General features: G+C 46.1%; 1 protein-coding gene across 1 annotated transcript in view; it reads right to left on the bottom strand.

The window, feature by feature from the left end:
- CACNA2D3 (calcium channel, voltage-dependent, alpha 2/delta subunit 3) overlaps positions 1-12777 on the bottom strand; it is an 869108-nt gene that overhangs the window by 459596 nt on the left and 396735 nt on the right. The window contains exon 6 of the mRNA XM_012643362.1: positions 1414-1545. Within this exon, the coding sequence (XP_012498816.1) occupies positions 1414-1545 (132 nt within the window). The remainder of the gene's footprint in view (positions 1-1413; positions 1546-12777) is intronic.

Below are 12777 nucleotides of genomic sequence, written 5' to 3'. Positions count from 1 at the left end.
TCTGAGCCTACTGTTCTGACTGATAAAAGCCTCGTATGTAAATTAATTTCCCCTATTACACAAACCTTTTTTAAGGAGTCCCATTATTTTCAAATGTCCTTGTGACCATAGTTTAAGGACTTCCTGCTGGTGGAGACAGCAGATGATTTGTGGTTTCTACTTATCTGTCCCACCCTCATCCAAATGCCGCATAGTGAAACGGTTAGCCATCCAGTGGCTTCCTGGACAGAGCAGCCTCCCCACCAGGCTCTGATTTCAGCAACATTTGCATCAAATTTGCTCTCTGTTGAGTTTCTCAAGGCAGATTGCAATTTGGTGGCACTGGAACTTTAATAGTCCACTGTTTATTATAACGTTATCTTTAATAGGATGCTTATTGTTTAAATTTCTGTGAGCTCTAGGAGGAAGCGTGTGTGCCCTGCTGAACATGGCTCCTGGGAAATGTTGAATAATCTGGCAAAACAGACACCCGGCAGGCAAGTCTCAGGGGACAGATGCTGCGCACAGGGCAAACAGTTCCTCGAGGCGAGGCCAGCAGTCTCCGTGCCTCAAAGTGGGAAGACATCAGGTGCCTAGTCTTACTTAATGAAAACATAAAAGACTCTACTTAATTGCTCCAAGATTATGCAGGGTGTTTTTTCCTTCTTTTAGGTTGAGCTTGTTAATTTCTACAGCTGTGATATTGGCACAATTGCAGCCCCAAGTCCTGTTTTCACAACTTGTAAGCAAAATTAAAACTTTCCTTTTTAATTAAAATTCAAACCAAGCCAGAATTAAAATGCTATTGCAAAACAGAGGCCTGGGAAGCCTCCAGAAGGAACACCTGTTCCAAAGGCGTGACGGACAGCCTCCGACAAACAGGTGGCATGGGGGTGCCGTCGCAGTCTTTGCGGAGGGGTTGTTGCCATCGGCAGAGCTTTGGCCATTTCAACCATTCCCTCCAAGGTGAGCCAGCTCTAGGGTGGGGAAAGCCAAGCTCAAATTTTCTATTTCTTATACCTTTTAGTCCGTATTTGACTTCCCAAGTATGACTTTATCTTTTCCCCCAGTGATAATAATAATAACAATAATAGCAATAATAGCATAGTAATAGCAATAAAACCAAACTCTCATCTGGAAGGATTAAATATGGCACATTTCACACTCCAATTCTTCATTTGTGGTGGCAGCTGTATGAATTACTCTGTCGATAGAGACGCAGGTCTGGGGAGGAGCTCTGTGGCCAATGCCTGTGTGTGCGCACGGCGTGCTGATGTCGCCTGGCTATTCCTGTCCTGCACCCTGACAATAGATCTGAACATAATGGTTCGTTTTCATCTAAGGGAAGGGAGAAACATTTTAACCCTGAACCCTAAAGAAAAATGTTAGAAGATCATTAATCTGAACCATAATTGTCAATGCAGGGATACTCACCTGGATACTGCCTAAAAAAGCCCTTTGCACTTCCAAAGTATTGCCATATCAGAGATGGGTCACGGTCAAAGTTATCTACGAAAACTTTGTTTAGGGATTCGGACCAATAAACTCCATTGACAATTGCAGGGTCTGGAAGAGAGAGAGAGAGAGAGAGAGAGAGAGAGAGAGAGAGAGAGAGGTGTTAGAAACCAAAGTGAAACAGAATCCCTGGCATTCCACATCACATGGCAGATGGCAGATACCAGCATAAGGTATCCCATCTTGCAGGAGGCTGTGAAAAAAGTTAGAGCTCCTAAAATGTTTAGTTCCTGGGAATTCCAAACGCTAGGGCTTCCCCTCCTGCCCTAGCCCTCTAACCACCCAGGAGCCTCTACTGATGGCTCCTTACATGAAAGGCACAACCCTTTATTTGTAACTTTCAGTATCATATAACCCATCATTCTTGAGAAAGCCAAGAGAGCCCTTCTTAGCATTATTTTCCTGCTTTTCCCCCTACTGAGCCAGAACTCAGCATTAAAAATAGGAAAACTGTTTTCTATCACTGTAGTCACCTCATCCAACAGCCCCATTCCATTTCTCTCTGCCCCGACTTAGAAGTTTGCTTTTTTTAGAAAAAATAAATAAGTAAATTGGAATTACATAATGAAATCTCCCCATTTTTTCTGTTCAGCAGAATGTGAGCTCCAGGAGGGCACAGACCACCTCTTGCTGATCTGCTGTGTCCTTTGACTAGCATATGGCAGAAACTTCAAAACTTCTATGGATTGATGAAGGGATGGAGGGATGGGGGTATAGATGAAGGGATGGATGGATGGGGGTATAGATGAAGGGATGGATGGATGGATGGATGAGGGATGGAGGGGTGGAGGGATGGATGGATGGATGGAGGGATGGATGGATGGATGGGTGAGGGATGGATAAAACAAAGGTTGTTTTCCAGATACCAGACAATCATTCACTCTTCTGCCCTGTGAGCCCATTAGCAAATCTCTTTTCCTCACCCTTGGCAGCCCAAAGTTAACTCCTTGCCTTCTATTCCTAGATAAGAAATAAGGGCAAAGAAAAAGAAGAACAGTAAACAAGCATTTCCTGCATATTGACTGAAGCAAGGTGGAGCTCTGTGACAGTCCACTTTTTTGTTTTAACCTCTGAAGACCCTGTTTCAAAATGATACCACGTTAAGCAACATTCTGTTCTAGGAGGGAAGTGACTGTCGAGCCCCACTAGGACGAGGGTAAGAATGACAACGTGATGAACATTGATTGATTATTGACAACGTCAATAATCAGGACTAGGAGGAGGAGGGGAAACTCACTGAGTGCCTGCTGTGGGCAGGCTGTGCTGGCCTCACCTCCTGTCACCCCACGACAGCCCACAAGGCAGGGTCCCTGTCGTCCTCCACTCTACAGAAGTGGAAACCGCAGCACACGGAGTTAAGGTACTTTCTGAAGAGCGCCCAGCTACTGAGTGGCAAAGCCTCTGATCTGAGGTTTCCTTATTTGTAAAAAGGGGATAATAATATCCCCCTCTAGAGGCCTGTTTGGAAAGTTAAACAAACGGACAGAAAATAGCTAACGGCAGAAGGCTTTCACGCAGCCATCCGTGCAGCTATCCCGTTAGCCCAGAGTCCAGCACCCACACAGGGGTCCCTGTGGGGCTCTGGGTCACAGTGACCCTCCCGTGGCATTCTCATTCTGGGGTCCTCGACACTACACAGACGGGAGGGACGAGGACAGATTCTGTCACTCCAGTCCTCAAGTTGCACAGTAAACAGTGAGCAAAATAATGCTAGAAATAAATGTTCGGATAGATCAGGTATGCTGACGAGGAAACTCACGATTGGCCCAATGCACCCAACCCCTCCTGCACAGCTGCCTGCCCTGGCACAGCTGGCTGCCCGGGACACCCAGCTGCAGAGCTCTGAGGCAGAGCCCACAAAAAGGCACCGCCCAGCAGGCAGACATGGCGTCTTGTCTTGCCCTCTTGCCTCCACCCTGACTCAATCTTTCAGTTCACTGAAGCAGCTGGGATTCTGACCTCCACCTCCAAGGTGATGCTCCAACTCTTGTAAATTATAATAAACCACATCATAGCCTGGGAGAGTGAAAATGACCAAATCAGCCTTTTACCACAAAGTAATTTGAGGAAGACTTTATCCTCACAATCCTGGAAAATAGAGCTCTTTATTGGTCCTGTCCAAGCTTGATAATAATTACTGTGACTCAAACCTAGCAGCAAAAGCCACTTACATTAATCCACAAAGATGCAAATACAATAATGACACTGAAAGACCCATGGTTCTTGCCTCCATCAATGGCTTCAATTACTTCGGCGTGTAAAAACCTTCCGCAAAAATTCCATTTCACTAGCTCGCTGCCTCAACATGTTAAGGAGTCAAACAGTTTCTAGTTAGACAATTCTTTGTTCTTAAGTGTGGTGATTGGGATTTGTCCACTTAGACAATTCTTTTTTTTTTTTCTTCTTATTTTCTTTTTGATACAAGGTCTCACTTGTCATCCAGGCTGGAGTACAATGGCATCATCACAGCTTACTGCAGCCTTCAACTCCTGGGCTCAAGCAATTCTCCTACCTAAACATCCTGAGTATCTAGGAAAGGCGTGCACCACCCCACACCTGGCTAATTTTTTTAATTGTATTTTTTATTTTTTGTAGAGACAGAGTCTCACTATTGCCCAGCTGATCTCGAACTCCTGGCCTTAAGCAATCCTCCCAGCTCGGCCTCCCAAAATGCAGGGATTATAGGTGTCAGCCACCTGACCTCTTTTTTCTTGAGTGTTATTTCTTTGGGGGTAGAACAAGGCTGCCCATATCTCTAGGGGTCCTAGAAACCCAGGGTTGCCTCCTGTGGAACTATGAGCATCTTCAGAAATGCAAAGGGAACTGAGGATGTTTCACTCACTTCATTTGAACACCAAATCTTGCTCTAAAATGATGCATCTTCAAGAAGAAGGGGGTTTCCATTTTCCAAGGGCATAGTGAACAAGAGGAAGTAGAATCACTGAAAAAATACAATCTACTTAAAATGGGGGCTGTGTTATACACACCCATTGGATCAAATATGTGAAATAACGCTTTCCTTGGCTTGTAAAATAAGCACTGTGTATTGATTTCACAAGCTTGCTTAGCAAGCAATTTGAATAGAAGGGAAAATCTTGAATAGCTATCCATTGTTACAGTTATTTAAAAGATAGGAAAAAAAGCCAGGAAAATTACATGGGGATTTCAGCTAAGTATTTAGGTTAAAAAAAAAAAAAGACAATTTAAAAATGATTTTCCCAATATCGCTGACAGAGAGTGGAAGGGAAGTAACTAAAGGGTCAGGCAACGCTGCCCATCTCCCCCAGCCCCAGCTCCTTCCTCCGTCCAAGGAGGAGGCGCCAAGTGCCATGTTGGGGGGTGTGGACCAGCACTCAGCCTAATGTTCCCTCCATGGTAGCTGAGCCAATTTGCTTTCTTACACCTCTTGTGACAACGACAGCATCCTCCTGAGTAGCAGGCTTACCCTTTTCCTTTTTTGTGTCTTGTTTCGAATTTTGCTTAAAATCCCCCTTTGCTTCATCTAGAGTTCTTCGAGAGTCAGATTTAGCTGAGCTTTGGCTTCCACCTCGACCTCTAACCTTTTTAGGGGTTTAATGTATTGTATTAGCTTCCTGTAACAAAACACCACAAACTAGATGGCTTAAAAACAACAGCAATTTATTCTCTCACAACTTGGGATGCAAAAAGTCCAAACATCAAGGTGTCAGCAGGGTGGGCTCCTTCCGGAGGTTTCAAGGGAGAGTCCGTTCCACGTCTCCCAGTTCCTGGCTCTCATCTGTGGTCCTTGACACTCCTGGGCTTGTAGACTCGTTATTTCCATCCCCGCCTCCGTCTTCACAGGGCCTCCCCCTCTGTGTCTCTGTGCCCGATCTCTTTCCTTTGTCTCAGGACACTAGTCCTTGCATTTAAGCTCCACCCTAAATCCAGGGTGATCCCATCTCAAGATCCTCGAATTAATTACATCTGCAAAGAACTTATGTCCACATAAAGGTCACATTTGCAGGTACTGGAGATTAGGACCTGGACCTATATTTTGGGGGCCACTCTTCAACCAAGTACCCACTCTCTTAATTATCCTACATAGTGTACCCACATTTCATGGTACGCACAATATTTTTTTAAAATCTGAGTTTAATCAGTGCAGGACTTTTACTGAATAAAGGATATTTAAAGGCCTTCACCCTTTTCTTCTTTATGAGAACAATTCAGATTTTCATGTCTACCTTGTATTTTTATGAGCTTGCCATTCTTCCTGACCTCTGTCAGTGGGTCCTACTGTAATGCACTACATTGGATTAAAATCATTTTCCTTACTGTCAGGTGGACGTGTCAATATCCAGCATTCTCTGTTCAATAAAGTGAACTCTAGGCCAGCATGGTCATTTTCGCCAACGTTCCCATCCGATCCACATCAGCTAATCAATTATTCATATTGGTCACTATAAAGTGCAGAGATAGCAGTTCTGCTTCCTCTACCTTCTGAGACATTAAATTACCCCCATGCCAGTCAAGAATTTATCAGATGCTCAGCTTTTACTAAAACAGACTACCAGCAGATGTTTGGAGAGTGAGAGTTGCACACCACCATTGTGATAAATTTTCAATTTGCATCTAAAGAGCAGCTCCCACACCCCTGATCTGGCTTTGTAAGGTATCACATAACCCAACGGCAAATCGCTTCTGTGGTTTCCTTTTTTCATTTCCACCCAAATAACTGCTCTTGCCTGTGCTTTACCCTCAGGTTTGCACTTTGCAACGTGGGGACTCCTTCGTGGCAGATGGCTGGTGTCCTCCCTGCACGCACCCCTGCACATTCTCCCACACCTTTTCATTTGAGTTTTGCATCTTTGAACAGGCAGCCCCTCTTATCACCCTATTTTGTCACGAGTTCCATCCTCCTGAGTCCTGCCTGAGATGGTCAGCCCCCTGGGTCCAAGCAAATGGACATAAAGCACTTAGCACAGCAGCTGGTACATACAAAATGCTTTATAAATATTGGCTGCTACTTGCTCCACTCATTAGAAAATAAATAAGTGAGGTCTCGAAAAGAGCTGCCAACTTTCTTTCTTGTTGTCTGCATGGGGAGTTGCTGGGAAACACCTTAGCAGAGCAGTCTAGACTTAGGCTTTGGGTGTCCCAGGTTTGACATCTCATGTGGCGTTGTTCGCTAATGCCTTGGGCTTGTGCCTCAACTTCCCTGAGCCCCAGTGTCTGCAGAAGACAGATGACAGTAGCTCATTCTCCAAGGCTGCCCTGCGGTGGGAGAACCCCATCCCTCACCAGGGGTCACCACTCGTCCCCATACCTCACTCCCCACCGATAGCAGTTCAGCCGCCCTGAGACTATCCAGGGAAGACTTAATCTATGTCTCTTTCTCCCTTCCTTAAATGATCAGGGCAAGGCACTCTGAGGACTGTTTCATTTCTTTGTTCATTCAACAAATATTTATTGAGCACCTCCTATATCAGGCATTCAACAGCGAGCCAGACAAGCGCTCCCCTGTGTGGAAAGGGCAGTGGGTGGTCAAAGAGGACCTCCTGGAGGGGAGAGCCAAATGATGAGAAGCCATCAGCCCCCAAACATCCAGACCAGGAACAGTGCTACAGACAGGAGGAACAGCAAGTTCAAAAACCCTGAGTTGGGAAGAAATAGGTCTTGGGGAACAGCAAGGGAGCCAGTGTTTCTGGGGCCCAGTGAGGGAGCGGGAGAGGTACGGGATGAAGCTGGAGAGGTGGGCAGGCTCCAGTAAGGACTTTAGCAGATCGGCAAAGTTTCCTGCCAAGCATACGTTTTCTAACAGACATAATCTGCTCCACTCATGCCAAGGCCCATCACGCCTTTATTCATGGTTCCAAAATCAAATTTATTTTCTGAAATCTGTAGCGAGCATGGCCTACTTCCTCTTCCCAGGACAAGCAATCAGAGTCTTCATGGTTGCCTTAGTGCTTGTGTTTCCTCTCCAGACCTCAAAGTCATCTGATACACGTTCCACTCTTTTCAGTATCATTTATTCTCCAGTGAATTAGCAGAACTGTATTAATTTAAACTTGCCATTCAATTTCTAGGGAATCTGAGTGAACACCAACAATTATAAGCTGATATAGAATTACAGACAAACTACTATGACCCAACAACCATTGTCTGAAGAGAAAGGACTGAGCTCAGACTCAGCAAGATGTTTGAAGTGTGGCCCTTGTGAGGAAGGTATTTCCTGCCAGGATCTCAGGCTTTCCTACATTTCTCTGAAGCTGTGCGCCTCCCAGTTGTAAAACTATAGCAGGCACAGGGAGCCTGGGGATTAACCCACGCAGGCGTTTTCTTCGGCGTTGTACGTTGGACCAAATTCAAGAGGAAAATGGTTGGATAGTTTTCACGTCTCCCATTTCAGCAAGTAAATGACATCTCTCCCATTCATTCTAAATAGATCATAGATTAAATAATGAATGGTTTTGATGCTAATTATCAAACACTTATATTTATTGGAAAATAGTCTTTAATGTGTGCTGAATTATAAAATAGGTTTGTTTGCCAAACATTTACCCTTCCTCTACACTTAGTGATATGCAAGTTGCTTTTCACAAAGCTGGAGCCCCTTCCTGGCAGCCCTGGGACAAGAGGGACAAGGATGATTCATGGCCCAAGGCTGAACCGCTCTGGATGGAGTTGGGAAGCAAACAGCCTGGAAAATCCTGGAGAATGCTCTAGATTCTCTCAGCCTGTCGCCTCAGTGTACTAGACGTCAGGGTTACTTCCCCAGTGAGATTTCACATTTGCACTTTTTGTTTGTTTTTGCCTTAAATATACCAACTTTAAATAATCTTCCTCCCTTAATGTATTTTAAATTTTTTAGAGAAACTTGCATTCTTCCTCCTTACTCTCCTGGAATAAACTATTTGCAAGTGTTTGTCAAAGCTATTAAGAAGAAAATAACGTATCACAGAAATCAAGACAATGGTGATGATAATACGATGATAGCAGCAGAGACTACCATTTATGGAGCGCTCACAACGGGCCCCACACACTGTGCGCGACCCTTTCCAGGCAGTTACAAACTACTTTTCCTAGCCCCATTTTACAGATGAGAAAACTTATCCTCAAAGCTTTGAAGTCCATTGCCCCAGTACATTTCCTTGCCCAAGACAGAGGTTAGCTAAGTTTCTTGGGCAAAACTACATGACAATAGAGGCCTTGAATTCTACTTAGTGCCTACCAGACAGTAAAGAGGGGGTGGAGGAAAAGGGTGGCAGGGGAGGCACAGTCTGAAGGCCAGGTAACATGTGGCTCAGAGCAGGCTACCTGCCCCCAGCTGTCAGCCAGTAAATAAAGTGGGCAATCCCTGCAGGAGGAGGCTCCAGTCAGGCTTTCGTGGGGCCCTGACCTGGCATCTTTGCACCTAACACTTGGGACATGCAGGTGAGTTAAAGGAGACAGGATGAATGAAGATAAGGTAGTTCTAGGGACCAATTCAGAGCCCCCTCTCCATGAATTCCCCAATGCTTCTACCTCTGGCCTCTGTTGCAGAGCAGGCTGGTGAATCTAGTTCATCACCATCAGCATTTGGATTTGGATTTGGGAATTTGCAGAGGGACATTTACAAGGCATAGAATTTTGGCTAAAACACTCTAGAGTGAAGATAAACACCTCTTGAGGGGCTTCTGATTCTAAAATAGCATTTGAAAGATTGTAGTTAAGCCAATATTCACTAATTTAACACATTTACTGCCATGTTGAGTTGTATTTAACTCACGCTAGTTTTGAGCCCAGGGCATTGTGAAGCATATGAAACTCACACATCTCTTCACCTTGGAAGCCTCGGGAACTATTTTTCAAGTTGCATATAACTCATGCACAGAAATCAATAAAAATCAACAAATTTTTCATTAAATTAGAAAGGATCATCTTAGTTTTTATTCTATTTTTGTAATAAAACACCATGGCCCCAAGGATAAACTTTTTTCTTCTAGTGTGGCAGTCAATGTGTTAAAACACATTACTTGATATGTGATATTTAACTAAGTCACCCTTGCAAGCTAACAAAAAGCTGAAGAATCAGAGCCTACTTCCTTCCTGAGGTTTTGCTCTGGTTGGAAAGGAAACAAAACTCATCTTGGACAGGTTCAGAATTGGGTGAGCACAGAGTCACCCTTTTCCCTACAGCAAGTACTAGAATGCCAGCCCAGCCCAACAATGCCACACTCTTGCAGCAGTTCCCTGCAACTCAAGCGTGTTGCTTGAGAATCTGTGCTGAACACCGTGGCCAGAACACCCACCCTGCTCCAAAAGCATCAGTCATTTCTGATAACCTATCACAGAGAGACTAAGTCCCACTGCCTGAGGCTCCAAGCAACTCTGATCTGGCCCATGACCCCTTTTCAAATTTACTTCCCCTCCAGCTCCCAAAGTTCGCCCACATCTACACCCTGGCCAATCTCACGGAGGCTTTCTCTTTCTTATCTTCTTGTTATTTCATTTATAGTAACTGTTACTACTATCGAACAACCCATTTACAGCGTTTAACACATGTCATATTTTCTAATATCCCCAAAAGCATTTAGCACCTCTACTGGATATTGTATGCATTTGTTCATTCATTCAGAAAATATTTACTGAATGCCTACTGTGTGTCAAGCACACGCTAGGATTTGCAGTGGGCAAAGCCAGACATGTTCTTTTACCCATGGGGTGCACAGTCCAGGGGGAAACTGGGATCTGCAGAATAAGCAGGCATTGGGGGTGGTGTAGAGTGGTCCTGCAGGGCCAAAGCAAGTTTAAATGCCTGGAATGCAGGGAATAAAGAGGAGGCTGGGTCGGAAGTGGAGTGTGGGGGAAGCAAGCAGGCCTTGCAGACCCTGCTCAGTAGTCTGTTCTTTCTCAATCTCAAGAGCATTGGAGCTTCCTGGGGGGGTTTAAGTGAGGGCAGGTACTCACCTTTGCGATTTAAAGAGTAACCAAGTGGAGTGCAGGTGGGTGGGGCGGGGGGGTAGTGTTTAGAGGCTCCTACAGTCGTTCAAGGGGGACATGAGGGTGCTTGCACAAGGGTGGCAGAGGGAGAGAAGCCAGTGGTATTCAGAGAGGACGTGCTTGCTAAAGGCGTGTGGGTCCAGGTTTTGAACTCTGAAGGCAGGCGTTTGTGCCAGAGGGAGCAGCTCTCCCCTGCACTATTGCGGCATCCACGTGGGGAGTCTCCAACAGCAGGAAGCCTGGACAACAGCACCCCAGAGTAGCTACACCATGGAGCAATTAGCCAAAGGGGACTGGCATGCTCCTTAGACCATGCACAAATGGGAAATTCTATTGCCTGCAACAGGGGAGAGTTTGTCCCAAACATCTGGATTGTCACAGATTTGCTGATTAAAACTAATTTCTCTGTTGTAGCAATCCTCAGAATGCACATTGCTCCGAGCCATTCTTCCAGTGCATCTCCAATTGATGGCAGCTTATCATACACAGCAATGAAAGAATGAAAATGGTGAGAAAGGATATCCTTGACCGCCCACATTCGGGTGTGTGAAGCCTTCAGGGGAGCTCTCTTGGCGGACGCTGCTGTGTGCCCACACAGTGCCAGCTGCTCTGCCTCTCACCCCCACTGCACTCACAGCTAGCAAGAAGGAAGGCCCATCTATTTCTGGAAGGTGAGAGAACACCACGCCGCCAGTGAGGAACCTCGGTTCTCCCTTCACAGCTCCCAAGTGGAGGGCCCTACAGGGACATGGGATGGAGGATGGGGTGGGGCAGAGCCACTTAGCTCTCGACCCTTTGACGTGTGTCCTAACCGCACCCCCCTGTAACAAATAAAGCCAAATAAGCTCTTACCCAGTCAACAAGCACTTAAAAAAAAATCTGTGGTATCTGAAGTCTTGTCCTATGTAACCTGGGGGTGGGGGAGCACAAAAGGAACAATTCTGGAGAGAACTGATGTTATGACAAGTCACACACAATAAAGGACGACACCAAGTTAGAAGTATATAGCTGTCATCATTCAGTAAGAACCCATTCCCGATATTCACTCAGAAAGTCTCCGCTCATTTTAACCTTTCAGAAGAGAAAAAGAAATTTAAACATTCTTTCCTTCCATCTTCCAGACAGGCCTGGCTCCCAGTAAAATATGATTCTGCGAGCCTGCCATCTGGGCTGATGCTATCAGCTTTTTATTGATATTTAATATAAATACAGCCCTGAGGCTAGCAGGTACCCTGACAGGGGCTGAAATATAATTGCCAGGGAACTGTACAAATGCGTGTAGCAATTAAGGAGCTGTCAGGGATATTGCTGGGGCAAAGACAGAAAAGCCGCAGACCGGACAAAGGCAGGCCGGCCGTGGCTGGGGAGGCGCAGGGGGCAGCAGAATCGCGCATCGCGCATTGCTGCTGCGGGCGGCCGCTGGAGGCCCAGAAACCACAGGCAGGGAGATAAGTGGATTATGGACATTTAACAAAGGAAATGGGGCCAAGTTTAAGTTTGCTGTTTGTTTTCAACACCCAAAGGCTGAGAGTTGACTCTCCTGCCTCTGATAGGACATTTATATTGGAGAGACACCATGCAGCCTGGAGTCTGGCTTTTAAGGGAGGTCAGGGTTGGGGGTTGGGGGGCAGATGGGGCCAGGTGAAAGGAATTCGTGCTGTTTGTTTTTTTTAACAGCTTTATGGAGGGGTAACTGGAATATGCACTATGCACTGCTTTTAACATCTGTCACAGAGGTACAGGCCTGCAAACCTGGCTCGTGGGTGAGAAAGGCCGGGTGAATCAGGGTGAGAGGTGAGCTCTGGGTGAGGAGGAAGGCAAGATGGGCCACCTGCAGGGCTAGGCCCACAGAGCGGGTATCCGAGGTGGGCCCTGAGGAGGGCCAAAGAATGCCTCTGTGCTGTGTGCCACTTGCAGGTCCTGCCCACAACTCCACCGTCACTGGTTTAACAGGCAGTGTAGCCGGAGTGGGATGGGAATGGTGACTGGGTGGTGCAGACACAGTCTCCTCCCTAGATCGGGGTCCGTTATCATCCTTAGAGATGCTGGAGACCTTGGTTTTTGTAACTGGAAGAGGTGAGGTGGGGAAGGAAGCAGTGCCTCATGAGTACACTGGTTTGGGATCAGAATAGCCACGTCTAGCAATAGGGGCATTTGTACCTAATTTGCTTTAAAACTCCTAGGAAACGGGCACTCCTTTTCAAACGGAACGCCGCTGCCAGAATATGGGCTACAAACAGCCAAGAGGGTAGCAGAATAAAGAAAGCTCGATCTCCTCTTGCTTGGACACTGGATAGAAAGGGGCTTATGCTCTGCCATTCCCACTTTCCCCCACGCACA

Source organism: Propithecus coquereli, unplaced genomic scaffold (assembly GCF_000956105.1).
Source record: "Propithecus coquereli isolate 6110/MARCELLA unplaced genomic scaffold, Pcoq_1.0 Scaffold1, whole genome shotgun sequence".
Classification (NCBI taxonomy): domain Eukaryota; kingdom Metazoa; phylum Chordata; class Mammalia; order Primates; family Indriidae; genus Propithecus; species Propithecus coquereli.
The sequence above is the reverse complement of the archived record's forward strand: the minus strand, read 5'-3'. Positions and strand labels throughout refer to the sequence as shown.